Source organism: Ursus arctos, unplaced genomic scaffold (assembly GCF_023065955.2).
Source record: "Ursus arctos isolate Adak ecotype North America unplaced genomic scaffold, UrsArc2.0 scaffold_3, whole genome shotgun sequence".
NCBI classification, from domain to species: Eukaryota; Metazoa; Chordata; class Mammalia; order Carnivora; family Ursidae; genus Ursus; species Ursus arctos.
In genome coordinates, this window is record NW_026622985.1 from 7,214,777 (window position 1) to 7,236,085 (window position 21,309).

Sequence of the window (21,309 nt, forward strand, 5' to 3'; positions counted from 1 at the left end):
AATAATGTTAAACGTGAATGGATTAAATGATCAAATAAAAAGCCGAGATCATTAGACCAAAAAAGATCCAAAACTATGCCACCTATATGAGACACGCTTGGAATTCAAAGACACAGACAGATTGAAAGTAAAAGGATAGAAATAGATGTTAAACAAACAGCAACATCAACAAAGCTGGAATGGCGATACTAACATGATGGAAAGTAGACTTTAAAACAAAAAATTTACTGAAGGAGAAAGGAGACCTTACAGTGATAAAAAGTTAATCCATCAAGAAAATATAACAAGTATACTCATATTTGTACCTAAGAACAGAGCACCAAAAATACATGAAGAAAAAGCTGACAGAACTGAAGGCAGACATGCACAATTTACTAACAATATTGGCTAGAACAACCTGGAAAAAGATTAACGGGGAAATAGCACAATTTAACAACCCATTATAAGCCAACAACACTTAAAAAGCATCTACAGAGCCCTCTACCAAACAACAGAAGAATATATATTATTTTCAAGTGCGCACAGAACATTCTCCAGGATAGACCACACAGTAGGCCATAAAACAAACTTCAGTAAACTTAAAAGGATAAAAATAGTATCCAAGATCTACAAAGAACTTCTCAAACTCAATACACAGGAAACAAATAATCAAATCAAAAAATGGGCAGAATATATGAACAGACACTTTTCCAATGAAGACATACAAATGGCTAACAGACACATGAAAAAATGTTCAAAATCATCAGCCATCAGGGAAATTCAAATCAAAACCACATTGAGATACCACTTTACGCCAGTTAGAATGGCAAAAATTGACAAGGTAGGAAACAATAAATGTTGGAGAGGATGTGGAGAAAGGGGATCCCTCTTACATTGTTGGTGGGAATGCAAGTTGGTACAGCCACTTTGGAAAACAGTGTGGAGTTCCCTTAAAAAGTTAAAATTTGGCTACCCTATGATCCAGCAATTGCACTACTGGGTATTTACCCCAAAGATACAGATGTAGTGAAGAGAAGGGCCATATGCACCCCAATGTTCATAGCAGCAATGTCCACAATAGCTAAATCATGGAAGGAACCGAGATGCCCTTCAACAGATGACTGGATTAAGAAGATGTGGTCCATATATACAATGGAATATTACTCAGCCATCAGAAAGAACAATTACACAACATTTGCAGCAACGTGGACAGGACTGGAGGAGATAATGCTAAGTGAAATAAGTCAAGCGGAGAAAGACAATTATCATATGGTTTCACTCATCTATGGAACGTAAGAAATAGGAAGATCGGTAGGAGAAGAAAGGGAAGAATGAAGGGGGGTAAACAGAAGGGGGAATGAACCATGAGAGACTGTGGACTCTGGGAAATAAACTGAGGGCTTCAGAGGGGTGGGGGTGGGGGATTGGGATAGGCTGGTGATAGGTATTAAGGAGGACACGTGTTGCATGGCGCACTGGGTGTTACATGCAAATAATGAATCATGGAACTTTACATCAAAAACTAAGGATATACTGTATGGTGACTAACATAACATAATAAAAAATTATTATAAAAAATAAAAATAATATTAAGTACATTCTCTGATAATGAGGGAATGAAATTAGAAGTAAGTTTCAGAAAAAGTTTGGAAAACTAACAAATGAATTAAACAAAATCCCCTAAATAATCAATAAGTCAAAGAATAAGTCACAAGGAAAATTATAAACTGCTTTGAGATAAATGGAAATGAAAACTCAAAATACCAAATGTCTGGGGTGCAGGTAAAGCAGCAGTTAGAGGGAGACTTACAGTTTCAAATAACTATATTTAAAAATAAGAAAGATCACAAAACAATAACCTATTCTACCATCTAAAGCACTGGTAAAAGAAGGGCAAACTAAAATTAAAATAAGAAGGGAGGAAATAATGAATATTAGAGTGGAATTTAATGAGCTAGAAAACAGAAAAGCAATGGATAAACTCCGTACAACTAAAAACCTAGTTCTTGAAAATAATCAGCAAGATTGACAACCCTTTACTTAGATTGAACAAGCAAAAAAGACTCATATCACTAAATCAGAAATGAAAGATGAGGCATTACTATCAACCTCCCCAAATTAAAAAGGATTACAGAGTAATACTATGAACAATTGCAATCCAATGTATTATATAAATCAGGTGAAACAGACACATTCCTAGAAAGACAAAACCTACTAAAACTGACTCAGGGATACAAAAACTATATAAATAGACCTATAGCAAGTAAAGTGATGTAATTAGTCATTTAAAAACTACTAGTAAAGAAAATGCCAGACCCAAATGGCTTCACTAGTGAACTCTAACAAACATTTTAAGAAAAACGAATACCAATTTAAAAATTTTTAAAGATTTCTTCCAAAAGAAGAAATTTCTTCTTTACAAATTCTTCCAAAAAATAGAAAAGGAAGCAATACTTGTGAACAACAAAAACTACAGACCAGTATCTCTTATGAACACGGACACAAAAATGCTCAACAAAACACTAACAAATTGAATAGGGCAACATAAAAAAGGGAGAGCGAGAGAGAGAACTATCTCATGACCAAGCAGGATTTATCCCAGGGATGCAAGGTTGGTTTAACATTTGAAAATCAGCTAATGTCACACACCATGATTATCTGAATTGGTGCAGAGGAAGTATTTAATAAAATCCAACACTTTTTAATGATAAAAACACTCAAGGAATAGGAATAGAAGAAAAGTTGTTCAACTGATAAAGGACACTGAGGAAAACCCATCAAAACATAATACTTCATGATGAAAAACTGGGGCTTTCTTCCTAAAAACAGGACAAGATGAGTGTGTACTCTCACACCACGTGCACAGCATTGTACCGGGGGTTCTACCTAGAGTAAGAAAAAGAAATAAAAGGCATCCATATTGGAAAGAAAGAAGTAAAAACATATTTATATATGGCATGCTAGTGTATATAGGAATGCCAAAGGAATTCACTAACTACTATTAGAAATAATAAGTTCAGCGAGATTACAAGACACAAGATCAATGCACACACACACACAAATGAATTGCATTTCTACATACTTTCTACAATTCAAAAATGAAATTAAGAAAACAACTCCAGGGGCGCCTGGGTGGCACAGCGGTTAAGCGTCTGCCTTCGGCTCAGGGCGTGATCCCGGCGTTACAGGATCGAGCCCCACATCAGGCTCCTCCACTATGAGCCTGCTTCTTCCTCTCCCACTCCCCCTGCTTGTGTTCCCTCTCTCTCTGGCTGTCTCTATCTCTGTCAAATAAATAAATAAAATCTTTTAAAAAAAATTAAAAAAAAAAAAAAGAAAACAACTCCATTTATAGTAGCATCAGAAGAAATTCTTAGTATTAAATGTAACCAAGTAAGTGTAAAACCCATGACTTGTGACTAGAAAACATTGTTGAAAGAAACTAAAGGAGATTAAAATAAACGGAAAACATACCAAGTTCATGGATAGGAAGACTTAACACTGTTAAGATGGCAATACTCCTCACATGATCTACAGACTCAACACAATCCCTATCAGAATCCCTGCTGACTTCCTTGTAGAAATTACAACCTGACTCCAACATCATATGGAATTGCAATGGACCTAGACCAGCCAAACAGTTTTGAAAAAGAGGAACAAAGTTGGAGGACTAATAATTCCTGATTTCAAAACTTACTACAAAGCAATAGTAATCAAAACAGTGTGCTTCTAGCATCAAGGTTCAACATATAGAAATGAAATACAATTGAGAGTCTAGAAATAAACCTGTAGGTCAACTGATTTTTGACAATGTTGCCGAGACTATTCAATTGAAGGAGTAATCTTTCCACAAATGGTGCTGGCAGCGCTGAATAGCAGAGCAAAGAAAGAAGATGAACCCTCTACCTCAAACACAGTTATAAAAAGTTCATTCAAAACCATGTATCAGGGGCGCCTGGGTGGCTGTCTTTGGCTCAGGTCATGATCCCAGGGTCCTGGGATTGAATCCCACATTGGGCTCCCTGCTCAGGGGGGAGTCTGCTTCTCCCTCTCCCTTTGCCCCTACCCTCCTGCCCTGCTGGTGCTCTCTCTCTCTCTCCCATGCTCTTTCTTGTCTCAAACAAATAAAATCTTAAAAATAAATAAATAGGCATTTCTTCACAGAAGATACACCAATGAACGCATGGAAATATGGTATCATCAGGACAATGCAGATCAAAATCTCAGTGAGATCCTACGTACTTTACCCGCACTGGGAGGGGAAATAAAAGAAGCAGCGAGGATGTGGTGAAACTGGGACCCTCGCTCACTGACAATAGAAATGTAAAATGGTGTAGCCAGTTTGCTGTGTGGTTTTTTTAAGATTTATTTATTTTTGAGAGAGAGAGAGAGAGCACGAGTGGGAGGGGCAGAGAGAGGGAGAGAGAATCTCAAGCAGACTCTGCACCTGAGCAGAAGGCAGACGTTTAACCTACTGAGCCACCCAGGCGTCCCTGCCTGACTTATTTCACTTAGCATAATGCTCTTGTGGTCCATCCCTGTTATCACAAATGACAAGATTTGGTTCTTTTTTATGGCTGAATAATATTTCAGCGTGTGTGTGTGTGTGTGTGTGTGCGCACACGTGCGTGTACATGTGCACGCACAAACCACGTCTTCATCATCATGCATGCATCCACCAGTGGACACCTGGCTTGCTGCCGTGTCTCGGCTGTTGTAAACAGAGCCGCAGTGAACATGGGGGCAGGTATGTTCGCCTTCGTGATTTCATTTCCTTTGGATAAATACCCAGCAGGGAGATCGCTGGGTCATAACTTTTTGAGGGCCCTCCATCTGTTCTCCAGAGAGGCTGCACCAGTCTGCATTCCCACCACAAGTGTGCGAGGGTCCCCCTTTCTCCACATCCTTGCTGACACCTGCTGTTTCCTGTGCTGTTGATTTCAGCTGTTCTGACAGGTGTGAGGTGGTGTCTCATTGTGACTTTGATTAGTATTTCCCTGATGCTGAGTGATGTGGAGCATCTTCTCAAGGGTCTGTCCGCCATCTGGACGCCTTCTTTGGAGAAATATTCTGAAATACAGTTCCAACCTAACAAAGATCCACTCCCCGGTGCGGCTGTGTTTTCTTGAGCTTAGGCTGTATTTGCAATCAGAATTCACGATCCCGTGGTGTACAATGGAGCCTTCGAATGGCACGTTTTTGCTTTCTGGGTTGCACATTAATTGTCGGCAGGCCAGCGTGCATCGGTGCTGAATCTAGCCACCCAGCAGAGAAGGTGACGGGAAATACTGTCAGGGCCGTGGCAGCAATTAGGCCCGAATCACACACCCGGTAGTTCTGCTAATGGAGAGACGCTGAGTACAGACAGAGCCCAGTGTCTAAAAGCAGCAAACCAAGCGTGGGTGATGCAGATGTTTTGAGAGAAAGCAAGCTTCACTCTGTCTGGAGAGAAGTGGGATCTGAATGAAAGTCTTTACAAAAAGGGTCGATTATTGTTATTAGTACTAATTGTTCACTATGCTAGACAGAACCCAAGGCTGCCATAGTAAGATTCCTTTTTCGAGTCCAGGTGTAGCCACCTGAAGGGGGGTGTCATTTAGTGCTGGCCTGCCATATGCAAATATTACCTTTATTCCCTCGTTCTTTTCTTCTTTGTTCAACAAATGCCTTGAGCCTGTGTCATGGACCAGGCACTGTCCCAAATATCAGGCACCCAGAAATACACAAAATGAAAGGCCTCCTCCCAAGAGAGCATCCATTCCACTGGAAAGAGACTGAAAACAAGCCGGTAAACAAATTAACGTCATGTGTCATATGTGTGAAGGTGTATTAGTCTGTTCAGATTCGTGTATGGGTGACAGAAAACCCCAAGGAGCAAGGACATTAGTAGGTTGAAAGTCTGACCTCAGACAGCTCAGAGCGGGTCAGGCACCTGTCTGGCTCCTTCTCTCCCTACTGCTCTGCTCACCGGCCTCCAACATGGAGGCTGCCTCGTGATCCAAGATGGCCGCTTCATCTCTAGCCATCACATCAGCATTCGGGGTAGAAGTAAGGGAGGAGGGGGCATGGAAAGTGATGTCCCTCCCTACAAATCCACACCCTTGAAGCTGCAGACCCCCCTCCTGTTGTATGTCTTTGGCCACCCACACCAGGTCCTCACAGCTGAGAAACGCATTCTTACTTCCAAGCGGCCGAGGGGCCAGCTAACATCCGGGGGGGTCTTACACTTCTACGAATGGGCAGACTCAATCCTGGAGACCTCCCGGAAGAGGTGACAGCTCTCAACCACGGAAAGAAGGAGCCACGCGTTTATCCTCTTCTGAGCCACCAAGCCACACTGGCGCTCCCAGGGAGGTGGGCAGCTGTAGGAAGGGTTGTGTTCTCAGCAGGGATGCAGGAGGCATAGTCGACGGACTCCTGCTGTTTCCAGCGGGTACGCTCCCGTGACCCGTGCCCGAGGCACAGCTCTGTCCTCCAGGCGGTCACAGGCAAGGGGAGCCGAGACATCACCAGTGGCATGAGGAGCATAAGAAACCGAGGAGGCAAGAAACGGAGCTTTCTTTCATCAGTAATTGTGGGTCTGGCCAACCACCTCGCTTTTTGGGTCTGAGATTCCTTACAGTGAGGCGGGTAAAATAATAGCTATTTCTGTCACAAGGACGACATGGACAAGGCACGAGGAGAGTGTGGCAAAGGAGCACGTCTCAGAGGAGAGCCTGGCCTCCGTTTCTCAACACGATCGGAGCTGCGAGGAGCTCAGCGACGGCTTCCCTGTGTCTTGACGGGAGCCAGGGATCACCCCTGAGTGCAGTTCTCTCCAGCCTCCTGCCGCGGTGGAGAGCAGCCTCCAGAACAGCAGCGGTCCTTCTTCACTACGGAATTGCCGCACGGCCTGCCACCGCTCCCAGAGCACCGTCGCCCATCCAGACCCTCCTCACCGCCAGCCCTCCTGACGACGTCACCATCGCCCCATCCCCAGACCTGATGAGCGTGACCGTCCTCCTCTCCTCAAGCCCCGGGGAAGTCAGTTGTGGAGTTCTACCTTTCTCCCCCAAATGCCACCTGCTCCGCACGTCCTGTCACCAGCCGACCACCGTTGACCTTCATTCGTGCTCGGACAGGAACAAACACAGCCCTTGAAGAGCCCGCTTTCCCTGTGGCTTCCTTCTCCACCTCATTTTTTACCCTAGAAGGAAAATCTCCCCAAAGATGGTCTCTGGACGCAGGGCCCACTTTTTGACCTTTTCCCCTTGTTTGACCTTTCCCCCAACTATGATCTGCATTATTTCCCTGCATGCCTCCTTCGTCCTCGGGGACGCACTCACAGGGGATGAGCTGCCCGCCTGCGGAAAGACGTGGGTTCAATGCCTCCTCTTCCACGAAGCGTGCGTTCTGTCTCCTCCCCACCCCTGCCACAGGCACCTGGAAACCTTCTCCTGGAGCCTTTGGTCTCTCTTATAGAATGTGTGATTTGTGAGTTTTTGCTGCTTCTCGTCAGGGCTGTAACTATTCCCCCACTGGATTTCAAGACCCTGGCGCTCCAGAAAAATCCAGTAGCATGAGATGACTTCCATTGAGCTGCACCCCCAAGCATCCTGTTCCCCAGGCTTAGGACAATTTCCACACTGTGCTGCATTGACCTTTATGTGTGTGGGTGTCTGTCTGACCCCGACCGAGCGCACTGAGAGAGGGACCCTGCCTCTGTCGTCTCTCCTAAGACAGGCGCTCAGCCAGCATGCACCCATGAGCAGGAATCACGATGTGAACCCAAATCCATGAAACAGTGTCTCAAACACTTCCATTTCCCACCTTCTCTGCCTGAGGGTTCTTACCAGAACGTATTAGAAAATGAAAGCGGAGTGTCCCCTTTGGTCAAGTGACCACTCTGGGTGACATCGCTCATGACCTGAATTTCCAAGACCAGAGGCGTCCAGCCAAGATGTCCAGCATGGGAACGACAGGTGGCTTGGAAGCCCTTCGCGGGTAACTGCATCAGAGCACCGTGGATTGTATTCTCGCGACGCGATGCTGTGAAAGCAAGTGAAATGACCGATGCCACATACCAGCATGGTGAGGAGATGGAAGCCGGTGAGTGCCTTTCTCTGAAAAGAGCCGTTTCTGGTAAAGACTTAATTCAGGGGTGGGTAGAAGCAGCTGAATCTGGTGATGCTTGAACACAAAGCAAAATGCAGGATAGAATTCAGTAGCCCGTCACCCCACAGCTGCGCAGCACGGCAGAAATCATCATATGTGAGTGTGTACAAACTTCCTTCCCCATTTGTGACAGTGACATAAGCATATCCGATTATCTGTTTCATTTTGAAATCTTTCAACCAGTGTATTATTTGGTGATGTAATCTTAACCTAAGCTTTGATGTTCATGGCAATGTTTTCTAGAAGCATTAAATCAAAGATGCCACGCTGAGCACAAGGTGTCACGGGAGGGGACGGGTTCATTTCCGGCCAGCCAGATGGCCATAGCTTGAGGACTCCACTGTCACTACGCCTTCTTCCATTTCTTAGAGGAAAACCTACAAACAAGTCCTCCAGAGTACTCTCTATATTCTGAGTAGAATGGCCATACAACCTACTGATGAAAGCATCCTTCGAAGTTGATTCCATTATTGGTTTTGATTCCTCAAGTTTTCAAGTTGGACGACTCAAGAAAATAAAAGTTCTCAGGATGCTTGGGTGGCTCAGTCGGTGAAGGATCTGCCTTTGGCTCAGGTCATAATCGGGGGGTCTTGGGATTGAGCCCCGCATTGGGTTCCCTGCTCAGAAGGGAGTCTGCTTCTAACCCTGCTAGTGCTCGTGCTCTCTCTCACACACTGTCTCTCTCAAATAAAGTCCTAAAAAATAAAAAGAAAAGTTCCCATAATCTTAAGGATTTTCTTTATTTGTAAAGCTGGTTTGGTTTGGTTTTGAATACATCCACAGCCCTATCCTCCCTCCCCTCCAAGAAATCAGCCGGGCGAACTCCAAACCTCTAGGCTTCAGAAACATGATTTCTTTTCCCCCTTTGGGAGGATGACTTTTACACTCAGACTTAAACTTTCTGCTTCAGTTGGTCCCAGGACAGGGAAAAGCAACCAGGTGCAACTCGCAGATGTGGCCAGTTCCCTCTAGGTGCGTCATGAACGTGCCCATGACCTGCTGGCTCTCGGGATGCAGGACAGTTATGCCCTGGAGAGAATCTGGGAACGCGTCCCCAGTTTCCGCAGATGAAGTATCAGTGTCCCAGAGGATGGTATGCTCCAGCTCCTCTTTGTACATGCACACACACACATATCCATCCATGCATGCAGACGCACAACGATGTCTCACACATCCATTGTTCGACATAATGACCTACCCTCGACTGAGGAAAGAATCCAATCAAGAGCATGAGAGACTGTAGACAGCCACCCAGCATCCACTTACTTGTCTTGTCCCTTAGCAGAAACCTAACTTTATTTAAGTGGCAAAATGCCCAGCTAAATTCTACATTTCTCAGGCTTCCTAGTAGCCAGGGCGACTGACAAAACATAAGTGCAAGTGACTGGGTGGGGCTCACAGACAGCTTGCCTTTCCCTGCTCCCTCCTGTTTGTTACCTGGAAGGAGGATGTGATGGGTGGAGCCACAGCAGCCATTCTGAGACCAAGAAGATTGTAAAGACTTGAGCCACTGAACCAGTGCCAATAACCATGAACTTCTGGACTTTTATTACATATAAAAAGTGGATATGCTTCAGTCGATGGATATGCTTACATCAATGTGTTTGATGTTCTGTTACTAAGAGATGGACATATCTCATAACTGAAACAGAGATCAGAGATATGAGAGAAGAAAGAAATCCCCTGGAGGAAGGTCTCAGAAGGGAAGGAGATCGTGGGATTGTCGCATAGGAAGAAGAAAGACAGTTGATAAAGAGGCAAGTTTCCTTCTCAGAAACAGAAACAGAGGCAGAGAGGGATGAATGGCAGTTTGTGAGCCCACCCTGAGGGGTGGATGGAGAGGTAGCTTCTCTCATCCGGGGATATTGGAGACCACATGTTAAATGAGTGCGTGTCAGGGCCTTGATGAGAATGAGGGGGTGGAAGCACTGCCCAGAGGAAGGTCACAGGAGAGCGCTGAGGGCGCAGACACAGGGACACAGGTGACGACGCGGGGGGCGTCTGCAGCAGCATGCACCCGGGTGGCCCGTCGAGCCCATGGCTCAGGAGTCTCGCCGGCCGCACCGGGATCCCAGCTCCACCACAGGCCCCTCTCTGCGGTTACCGAGTGGGGGCCGTCCTGAGAACATATGCCACAGAATAAAGTGGAAACCGAAGGCCCAAGTTCAAATCCTAACCCCTCCGCACACTAGCCGGGAAGATGCTCCACGTTTCTCTGACTCATTTTCTATTCTTGCAGAGGAGAGTAATACTAAGAGCAGCTCACAGGGGTGTGAGAAGGAGAGAGCTAGTTAGTGCACAGAGCACTGAGAACTGGCACCGAGTACCCACACCAGTGATGCCTCCTGACATTACCCCCGGAGGCTAGGCGATCTGTGCCCAGAGCTCGGCCCAGTACGGGAAAGATCACGTGTACTAAATGGTCACCAGACAGAAGAGGAGAACCGGGACACATAGGAGAGGGGGTCACCTGGACACTGGGGAGCAGAGACAGGAAAACAAGGGCGATCCCCGAGAAGGGGCCAGACCTCACAGATCGAAGGCGCCAGACCTGCTGATCGAAGATCACAGCTTATGGATGCAAATGTCATAAACTGTGACTTTTCTTGGCCAGAGAGCAAAGGGGAGAAGGGCACTTTGCCCAGTTCCCTGAGCCTGAAGGGAGGCCGTCCAGGGCACGGGAACAGGGGGTGCTGACTGGGGAGGGGAGGCCCCCGGGAAGAGTGAAGACATCCAGGGTGGGTGCTGTGGCATGTTGGGGAAGGAGGGAGGCTGAGGCTGCATCTGAGCGCTCTGGGAAGACCTCACGGCCGGCAAGAGGCACGCGGCTGACAGGGGGCAGGGACACAACTTCTCAAGTCTGAGAGGCCAGAGGTCACGGCAGTGGGAGGGAGGCAGAGAGGCACAGGGACAAGGCCAGCGTGTGCGAGGCCATGGGGAGAATGGCACTTTCCCCAGAGAGGCCGAGCCCCTGACCTCCTGTACTCTGAACCCCGTCTGTCCCTCAGGCCAGGCAGTCCCAGTGTCCCTCAGGCCAGGCAGCCCCAGTGTCACACAAATCTTCCCGCCTGGACGCAAGGTGAGATCAGGGGTGGCTGGCTCTGGCGGAGCTGCTGGGGGCAGGAAAACCCAGGCCAGAGTCAGGAGAACCCATTAGATGGTCCAACTAGGAGAAGTCTGTGGTTGGCTTCTTCACAGAAATGACCAAAGTGTGACCACGGTCGCTGACCTTGGACTTGGTTGGTTCTTATGAACAAACAGCATTTAAGCAATATGCGGGAACTGTACAATGAGATACAGTGTGAACTGCTGTAGAAATATCACACAAGATGCTCTAAGAAGTTCTAACAAGGTCTAGAACTCGGGAAGAAAATAGGACACCGAGTTAGTAAATGAGTGAATTTATTTTTCTTTTATTTTTTTAAGACTTTATTTATTTGACAGAGAGAGTTCACAAGTAGACAGAGCGGCAGGCAGAGGCAGAGGGAGAAGCAGACTCCCGGCTGAGCAAGGAGCCCGATGCTGGACTCGATCCCAGGACCCTGAGATCATGATCTAAGCCAAAGGCAGACACTTAACCAACTGAGCCACCCAGGTACCCCAGTGAGTGAATTTGGAGGCTGGCAACATTAGTCCTCCTGGGGAGTCAAAGCCTAAACATCCCAGGACCATGACTGTTCTCTGCGGGGTGGTCCTCCTGCATTTTCCCAGACAAGGCGCCCAGGACTGGCTGTCACTGCCCTCAGATGGCGTCTCTGAAATAGTGTGGAGGTGGGGGCGTCCAGGAATGCTGGACCGATGGGAGATGGAGGCTGTGCTCTCCCAGGGCGCAGGGTCCAGCTGGAACAAGGCGGGTTTGGGGAAATGGAGCAGTGCACAGACAGACCCCGGGTGGGGAGGATGCACTTAGATGCCGAAGAAGAGGAGCTGGTCGTGGCTGGGAAGCGGTGAGCAGGGGGAGGGAAGTGTCCAGCGCAGGTGAGGCCAGGGGAGCGTGGGAGCAGGACTCAGCGTGTTGGGGGCAGCAGTGGAATGACGTTCAAGGCCGGGGTGCTCCAGTAAGGAGTGCACGGGGGAGGTTGGGGCAGGTGTCTCGGGGCCCAGAGAACCCCTGCCCAGCCCTCCACTTGGCTCTGCGAGTCTCCTCCATGGGGCTCCTGCAGCTCCTGGGGCCAGCTATCCCATGAGGCAGATGTCTCCCCACCCAAGCCACGGCCCTGCGCACCCACCCCTGCATCTCCACAGGGAAACCCCTCATCGGAGCTCAGGACAGTCTCTCCCAAACGCTGTGTCCCCAAGGTGCCGCCTCAACCCCTCTCCCCAGAGGCTCCCTCACCCCTGCTCTATCCACATTGTCTCCCCACTCTTTTCAAATGTCCTCAGTCCCAAATCCCAAGATGGCCTTGACTCCTCCCATTTGGTCCCGTGCACCGTCGGGAGGAGTCAGGGTGGGGGGGCAGGTGCACGGGACCGACTTCCACGGGCTTAGCTGTAGCTTTCATGCTCCCGCAGGACAACCCCCACAGAAGCGCCTCCCCCCGCCTCCCCAGCCTCTCCGAAGACCACACGTGGCCTGAGCTAGGCCCTCCTCCAAGTGCCGCACACTCGCCTGGCCTCGCGGTGACCTGTCCCCAGCCGGGGATGCTTGGACAGACAGGCTGCGTGATGGCTGCAGGGGCGGCAGACCAGGGCCCCTTGCAGGTGCTCAGCGGCCCCTCGCACACAGCCCCGGGGCTCTGCACAACATGGGCACAGACTGAAACTCTAGAGTCACCGCTCCTGGTCAGAGCACGTGGAGACACCATCAGACATTGAGACAAAAAACCGTGTGCCATGTGGGGGACAACAGGGTTGGAAGCCAAAGCACGCCAACGAGCATGCCTATGGGCTGTGCGCACTCAGGACCGCGTGCACAGAGAGGAGGGGAGAGGAGCCCACACTCTCCACGCAGCCCCTCAGCCTCAGGGACCTCAGCGGGCACAGGTGCTGGGGACTCCCAGGTCCAGGTCAGGATGAACCCTTCACTTTTTATCTCCTATTACGGAAACATATGTCATCAGTTTATTTGCTGCAGGAAAATACCAACTTTACAAATTATCTCTGGCAACGTATTAAGTTCGGTGTTGCTGTGAATCGCGCACAAGCCAGTTCTTGCTTCACATCATTGTACAGTCCATACATTCCTAACAACCCGCCCTCAGCCACAGGATGCGTTATCGGAACTGAACCCGGGAGTCGTGAGACTGCGAGCACGCAGACCACGCCAGCTGGACGAGGATTCTGAGCCTCCTCCGGCTGGCTCTTCCAGCCAACTTGCAAAAAGCTCGAGAGAGGCAGGCAGCTAGGCTGAGACATAAATCACCTAACAATCAGGCACGGGCTATAAAACTTTATGTAAGCATTCATAAAGGTTAGGGAGTGTGAAATATTATTTTTCTTTTGATGACACTTATTAAAGGTGAGCGGAGTACATATCGAGAACAGTTTCCAGCAGGTGGATCTGACAAGTGACCGACCCGACGCGGCAAGCAGGAGCGGGATTGGCTGTCCCGGCAGCACCTGACTCCGAGCCCCCAGAAAATGGATATTCCCTCCCCAGCACGGCACATCAAGCACTCCGTAATATTTGCTCCGTGAAGTAAACACATTTCAACTTAATATATAGATCTGTTTAACAGATCTCTGCCTGCAAATTCCAACTTCAAAAACTCTGAATGAAAATGAAAAATTCATCAACATATATAAATAAGTTATTCTGTATCAGAAACAAAAGATTAAACAAGTTAAAAGGAAACCAGAAACTGTGAAAATTGTTTAAGTGACACTGAATTTTCAAAAAGCGCAAGACTAGGACAGAAACATGCTTGTCGAAATTGGCAGCAAAATCAGGACGATCCCAAAAAGTCAACGGCAAAGACATGACAAGACAGTTAGCAGGGAAGAAATCAAAGGGGTGAGGACACACAGGAAAAATGCTCAGTCCTTACTAGTGCAGACAAAAATCAGCCACAACAGCCCCGTGCTCCCTCCTGACACAGCGCAGACCCGTTCACAGCACGGCGGTGGGCAGCTAACAGAGGCCCGCGATCCACCCTGGACAAGGGGCCCAGGTTCGCCAACCTCTGTGTCAGCGAGGACAGTCTTCTCCTCTCTTCATCGTGACTGTCACAAGGAGCGTGCCCATCCTCCCGGAAGACGCCGTGAACGTGGTAGGGAATGGCCGGGTCCACGTGTGTCCCACACACCCTCACCTTCTCAGCCCCTGTCTCCCTTCCTCCGTCGCGAGGGGACTGGACCACGCTCGTGCCAGAGTATCACCAGCTACAGGTGCATCACGCACCGACTTACACTAAACAGGCCAACGGAAAGAGAAATATACACACAACATACATGTATACATACAACACACATACCTGTCTTTAATGTGCTGGGGGGAGCCAAGGCACCTGAAGCTGCCGTTGACCATGATGGCAAGTCTCGTGCAAAGAGCCTCGCACTCCTCCATGCTGCGGGGAAAGACAGGAAGGGCGTGAGCGAGCCGTGCCCTGGAGACGCCCCGCTTGGACCAAATAGTTGAAACCACAAGTGGACCAAAACACTACTGGTGCGAATTCATGATTTTTCTCTCTGTGTCAATATCTATATACAAACCTCAAGAAACCCCCCCAAAAGCACTTTGTAGATGGATGTTTTATTTAGATAGCCCATGACACAATTATCCAAAAACCTGGCAGCATTTCAATATCCAAGGAACCACAGTTACGAGGACAGAACCTTTTAGCGCCAGTACAAAAATATAAACTAGACACAACTGACCTTCACAGAAAACGTGGAAGTTTTATGAAAAATAAAAGCAATAAGATCTACTAATGAACCTAAACGAAATCTTCAATCAATAAAAAGGTGTGTCAAGAAAAGGAAAACGGTGAATATGTTTTAGAAAAAGGAAATTATTATAATATGAAAATCACTGTTAAATGAAAATTATTTTACAAAATATATGATATATGTATCAATATGAAATGTAATAAGTGACTTTTATATAAAATACAAATATGAATTCTATTTTACTATAATTTATTACATAAAATAAAATGACATTGTAATTTGCAACTGTAATTTAGTTTGTAATATTATGTAATATTATCTTGGTCTAAAATATGTAATAAAGATTTGTAACTTGTAACAGCATTAGTATAATCACATAGAAAATAACAAATTATAATAAGGATATAGTATAATGCCAGTCAAAGTTACAAAGCATATCTTCAAAGTTATTTAGTGAGAGGCAGAAAGACTGTAAATAGTAAGAGAAGTAAGCCCCAGAAACTATTAACGTTTGTCTTAAGGCTCAAATAAATTCTTTTTTTAAAGATTTTTATTTGTTTATTTGAGAGAGGGAGAGGATAGAGCAGGGGGATGGGCAGAGGGAGAAGAAGCAGACTCCCCGCTGAGCAATGATAACGCTCAAATAATTTAAATAAGGCAATATGCTAAGGAATTAGAAGGCAGATCACTGGAACCAGATAAGACAGTGGGGAAGGAGACAATCACACCTTAAACACCTAAGCGATCAGGACCACGGGAACGTTCCTCCTGAGCACGACAGCAACAGAAGAAACTGTGCAAGAAATGTTTGGCAGCTGACAATGCAGAATTACAAACTTCTAATAAATGTGTCAAAACACAGCAAACTAGGGGCGCCTGGGTGGCACAGCGGTTAAGCGTCTGCCTTCGGCTCAGGGCGTGATCCCGGCGTTATGGGATCGAGCCCCACATCAGGCTCCTCTGCTATGAGCCTGCTTCTTCCTCTCCCACTCCCCCTGCTTGTGTTCCCTCTCTCGCTGGCTGTCTCTATCTCTGTCAAATAAATAAAATCTAAAAAAAAAAAAAAACACACACACAGCAAACTAACATTTAAAAAAATTACAACAAACGCAATTCATAAGGGTTGATAGTTTCAGTATAAAGAACCGATACATGTTAGCGTGAACACAGAACAATGAAAATGCAATCCAGGAAAAAGGGCAAAGGGAGACCGACTATTCAAAGAACCGCTCACAGGTAATACACATACCAACAAATTAGAAACTCAATCACCACATACGCGATCTTAAAATCATTTTCCAGCCAGCAAGCCATTTGCCATGGGTCTTTTCGTATGTTGTACAGGAAAACACTTTTTGCCCCCATCTCCAGTGCAAATAAAAACAATGATTTCTCAGATCATAAAAATACCCAAAACACCTTCTCCGTGATCCTAAGAAGGGGCATCTGATATTTTGCTAGTGGGAGTGAAAAACTGGCATAACTCCCCAGAAACCCAATTTGGCAATAATCTCTTTTTGAGGCATTTACTTTAGGAAACTCAGAAAGTATGAATGAATATAACAACTTTTTTATAATAGTAAAACTCCAGAAATCGGTTCCACAATAAGAGAATAAAATACTCACATAAAGGGGAGTGTGTCCATGTGTTAATCAGCCACTAAATGGGGTTTTCTAAACTCCATTGCACAGGGAAAAAGTAATGATAGAGCAACAATAAAATGACAACGCATGTCGGGAAAAATGCACATGTATATGAAAAAAAACCGGGAATGAAAAACACAAAAAGGTATGATTTTGACCACACTTGAAAAGTGAGGTTAATGGTGGAATGTCTCTCCTTCTGTACCTCGCTGCACTCTCCAAATCACCTATAGGGAACATGTATTGTTTTTGCTGTTAGGAGATGGACATAAAGCAGTCTGCTCGTCAGGTCACGGCGCGTTCGGATCAAGGTTATACTGGTCAGCCTTCCGTGCGCTGGAGATGGACGTCACCGTGAAGTATAATTTCTGGGTCATGCCTTGAAAGTCAGTTTCAACCATGAAGATGAGGACAAACTCACAGGTGACTAAGTGACATGGCGGCAAGACCCTGCGTCCTTGGATGACCTTGGGCTCTGGCACAGCCCCAACATGAATTGTTAATGGGGAAGAGAAATACATGGCTGGTCTGAGCCACAGCGATTTGGGGTCTTTGTTGCAGCAGCTTAACATGAAGTGGAAGGAACATATGCTATCAACATCCAAATATGCTTTATGCACCTTTCTGCACAAACATGTCTTTCACTGTTGCTTTAATTAATTTCAATTTAAAACAATCTCATTCCATTTTTATGAGTGTGTGGTAGGTGCTCTAATTGAAGCAGGACAATGCGAAGCCTCTTCTGTATTACATCCTTGAACAGTGCCGATGGGCAGAGGTCCACATGATAACGGACCTCGGAGGAATAACTTGGCAGTTTCAAGTGAACTATTATTAGCTGTCAAACAGATAAGGTCCGAACAACAGGTGGGTACCACCACACCACAGCCTAGGGAGAAGAGACGGTGAGATTTTGATAATTTTCAGCATCAAGAAGAATATACGATGCCAGGGGCTCGACATCAGTGAAGGTCATCTCTGACTATTTACTCAGCAAATGAACACCGCATTTCCTCCGGGTGGCTAAGCTGACTGGAACGGAACTCTAGTCAGGGGGCACAAAGATTTAAAGGCTTATAATGGAATGTACAAGTCAGGGTTTGATGGGCAAGCAAAAAGCCCTCCTGGTCATTCTTGGATGGATTCATTTTTTTAAAGATTTTATTTATTCATTTATTTATTTATTTATTTATTTATTTACTTATTTGAGAGAGAGAGAGAGAGCAGGGGGAGAGGTGGAGGGACAGGGACCAGCAGACTCTGCACTGAGCGTGGAGCCTGATGCCAGGCTTGATCCCAGGACCCTGAGATCATGACCTGAGCCGAAATCAAGAGTCCGACACTTAACCGACCGAGCCACCCAGGCTCCCCGGATGGACTCACTTTAATTCCTCTGAGTACAGTGGGCAACATTTGCCCACCTCATGTTTTACTGTGATCCTCTCAGTAAGGAATGATGAGAGCAACAGAGACAGGGACTCAAAAGGAAACTGTGTGATTTGGAGACTTCTCAGCTGAAGGCAGCTGTTTTAGAATCACAGAATCAACCACCGGCTGCCCTACTCTTCATTAATCGTGAGTCATTTAGACCTTTGTATTGCATGAATATGGACAGATTTATAGAAATGAAGACACATCGTTAACGTGAAACCATGTGAACAGGAGGACATAAAACAGAAATTACAGTGACATGTGGTCTTTCTGAGAACGGTCTGCAATCATTATCTGCTCTATGGAATTTAAGGGGCATTTTTAATTTGACACCCATTTATCCAATCTTAGAACCTACCTACGAACATGAGGACTTAACACATGTCAGCATAATGAGCACAGGAATGCAGGGAGTTTCTGGAATCGGCACGGCCAAAAGATCATTTTCAGCCAAAATAGAAGGTGGAAGATGTGCCAAATTTACTTCGATGTAAAATTCTATTTTCTGAAGAGACACAGAACAAAGACAAAAAGGCAAGCGCAGGACTTTCAGCTGCAGCCAAGTTAAAAAAAAAAAAAATGGCAAGGCTCGTCTCCGAAAAGTGACTATAAAACTGGACCAAATGAACCAAAACAACCATTTCAGAATTCTGGAAATTGACCAAAGGCACGTGACAATTTGAGAAACGCAGGTGACAAACTGATGAATTGAGGGTAAGAAGACTGGTAATCCGTCATTAGCTTTACAAACATGCACCTGCTAGCAGGCAGGGCGGACCACGAGGATTGGCAGCTTCTCTGCACTCAGTGTGGACCACTGGGGAATGCCTGTACCCAGTGACATGGTCAGCATAAGTGAGTTCTGTAAGCTCAGCAAACAAGAAGGCCAATAGCTCCAGTACCTGGCCCGAGGTGGGCTCTACCAGGCTGATATTGAGTGGCTGGGGCATGCATACTGCTTACTGGGGCTGCATGTACACACAGTAGAGGTCAGAGAGGGGCCACACCAGCCACAGGCTCCACATGAACCCAGGGGCCATCCAAGTACACAGCCCAGAGACCAGCAGAACCCAGGAGAAAGCAAAACTGGGCCATCTAGAAGAGGCCTGCACTTGGAATATTCTCTCCTGTGCACACACAGATCCGTTGGCAGAGAACAGACTCTTTGCTGCCTTGAGGTGGCTGAGGGCTTCCTCTGCCCATATAAAATCGGGTGGCTCCAAGGACTCTGGGCTTAAAAACCGAGCACAAAATTTAAAACACAAACTGAATGGAGGCATCAGGAGTTACTCGCTGCAGGGGAAAGAGATTTCATAGATTCATCTCCGGCAAAGAAACAGTAAACACATATACACAAAAGGAACAAACCAAACAAAAACAAAAACAAATTAAAAAATTGGCAAAAACAGCAACTTTTGGGGATGGGGAGAAATCAAACCAGAGATGCTACAATTTATTAAATAATGTGAAATAGCCTGCTTTCGACAAAAAATTATAACCTGCAAAAGAAACCAGAAACTGTTACCCATACTCAGGGGGAAAACAGCAGAAACTGTTCCTAAGTGTCCCTAAATGCTACATTTAGCAGAAAAGAATCTTCAGTGAAGCTACTCTATATATATTCAAAGCACTAAAGAAAACAGTGTTTCAAGAAGTTCTTAATGACAATGACAATCAACAAATAGAGATTCTGAATTTGATTAAAATTATTTTTTTAGAAAAAGGACCAAATGGGGTGCCTGAGTGGTTCACCAGTTGGGCATACGACTCTTGGTTTTGGCTCAGGTCATGGTCTCAGGGTTACGCGATCGAGCCCTACACCCTGGGCTCCATGCTCAGTGGGGAGTCTGCTAGAGAGTTCTCTCCCTCCCTGTCTGCCCTTCCCACTCGTGCTCTCTCTCTCTCCAAAAATAAATAAACCTTAAAAAAAAAAAGGACCAAATGGAATTTTTTTAGTTGAAGAGTATGATAAATGGATTGAAAATTCCACCATGGGACCAACAGAAAAGTTTGAGTAGCAGAAGAAAGCATCAGTGAACTTGAAGATAGATCAATACAGATTATTCAGTCTGAAAAGAGAAAAAATATATTAAAAAGAAATGGACTGAAACCCATAGATCTGTGGAACACCATCATACACACACAGTACCAGTGCACGGGAAAGGAAAGGAAAGATAGAAAGAGCCAGAAAAAAAAAAAAAAAAAACAGTGGAATAAGTGCCAAAATGTCCCCGTGTTTACTGAAAAAGCATTAACCCACACATTCAAGAAGCACAATGCATGATCAAAGAGATCCACCCGTGGCCACATCAAAGTTGAACTGTGAAACTAAAAGTCAAAGGGGAATCCTGCAAGCTGCAAGGCAGGAATGACCCACGATGAACGGGGCAACATCAGAATTCACACTGGCCGGTTTCTTATAAGAAACAACGCAGCTGAGAAGACAGGGATGACACATTCACCTGGACAATGTGAATTAAAATCACACTTCGCCAGGATGGCTACAATCAGAAAGACAGAGTGTTGACAAGAATCTGCAGAAACTAAGAACTTCATCTTTGGTCCTAGGAACATAAAATGATGAAGCCTCGTCGGAACTACTGTGTCTTAAAGCATTAAACCCAAACTTACCACACAATCCAGCAATTTGGCTCCTAAAAACCATCCGAGACAAATAAAAACATACATCCACACAAAGACTTTTATATGACTGTTCACAGCACATTAAACGAGAAACAATCCAAAGGGCCATCGATCAGGGAAGAATGGACAAAATATGGTCTAGCTACGTGACAGAACACCGTTCCGCACTGAAAACCAGCACGTGGCTGACACACGACACAACACAGAGGAGCCTCAAGGACACAGCACTGGATAGAAATCAGATACAAAAAACCACACTTTGGGGCACCTGGGTGGCTCAGTGGGTTGGGAGACTGACTTTGTCTCAGGTCATGATCTCGTGATCCTCAGATCGAGTCCTAGGGTTGGGTTCTGCGCTCAGCAGGGAGTCTGCTTCTCTCCCTCCGCCCCTCCCCCTGCCCACGTGCTCGTGTGCTCTCTCTTTCTCTCTCAAATAAAATAAATAAATCTTAAAAAAAAAAAAATGATCTTGGGCAGAAAGGCACTCACACCTGGTCTCAAGACTGGGGGAGGAAGTCCGGATCTGCAAGAGTGATAGACAGGCAAGCGTGTGCCTGCGACAGACCGCTGGGCTCAGACTCCAGCTCTGCCCCCTGACATCCATGTGGCCTTGGTTACGTTGCCCAACCC

The 21,309-nt window shown here is 46.2% G+C and overlaps 1 protein-coding gene across 1 annotated transcript in view; it reads right to left on the reverse strand.

Annotated features, from left to right (window-relative positions):
* ABCA13 (ATP binding cassette subfamily A member 13) overlaps positions 1-21,309 on the reverse strand; it is a 357,421-nt gene that overhangs the window by 12,545 nt on the left and 323,567 nt on the right. The window contains exon 59 of the mRNA XM_057304334.1: positions 14,547-14,639. Coding sequence (XP_057160317.1) covers positions 14,547-14,639 — 93 coding nt within the window. The remainder of the gene's footprint in view (positions 1-14,546; positions 14,640-21,309) is intronic.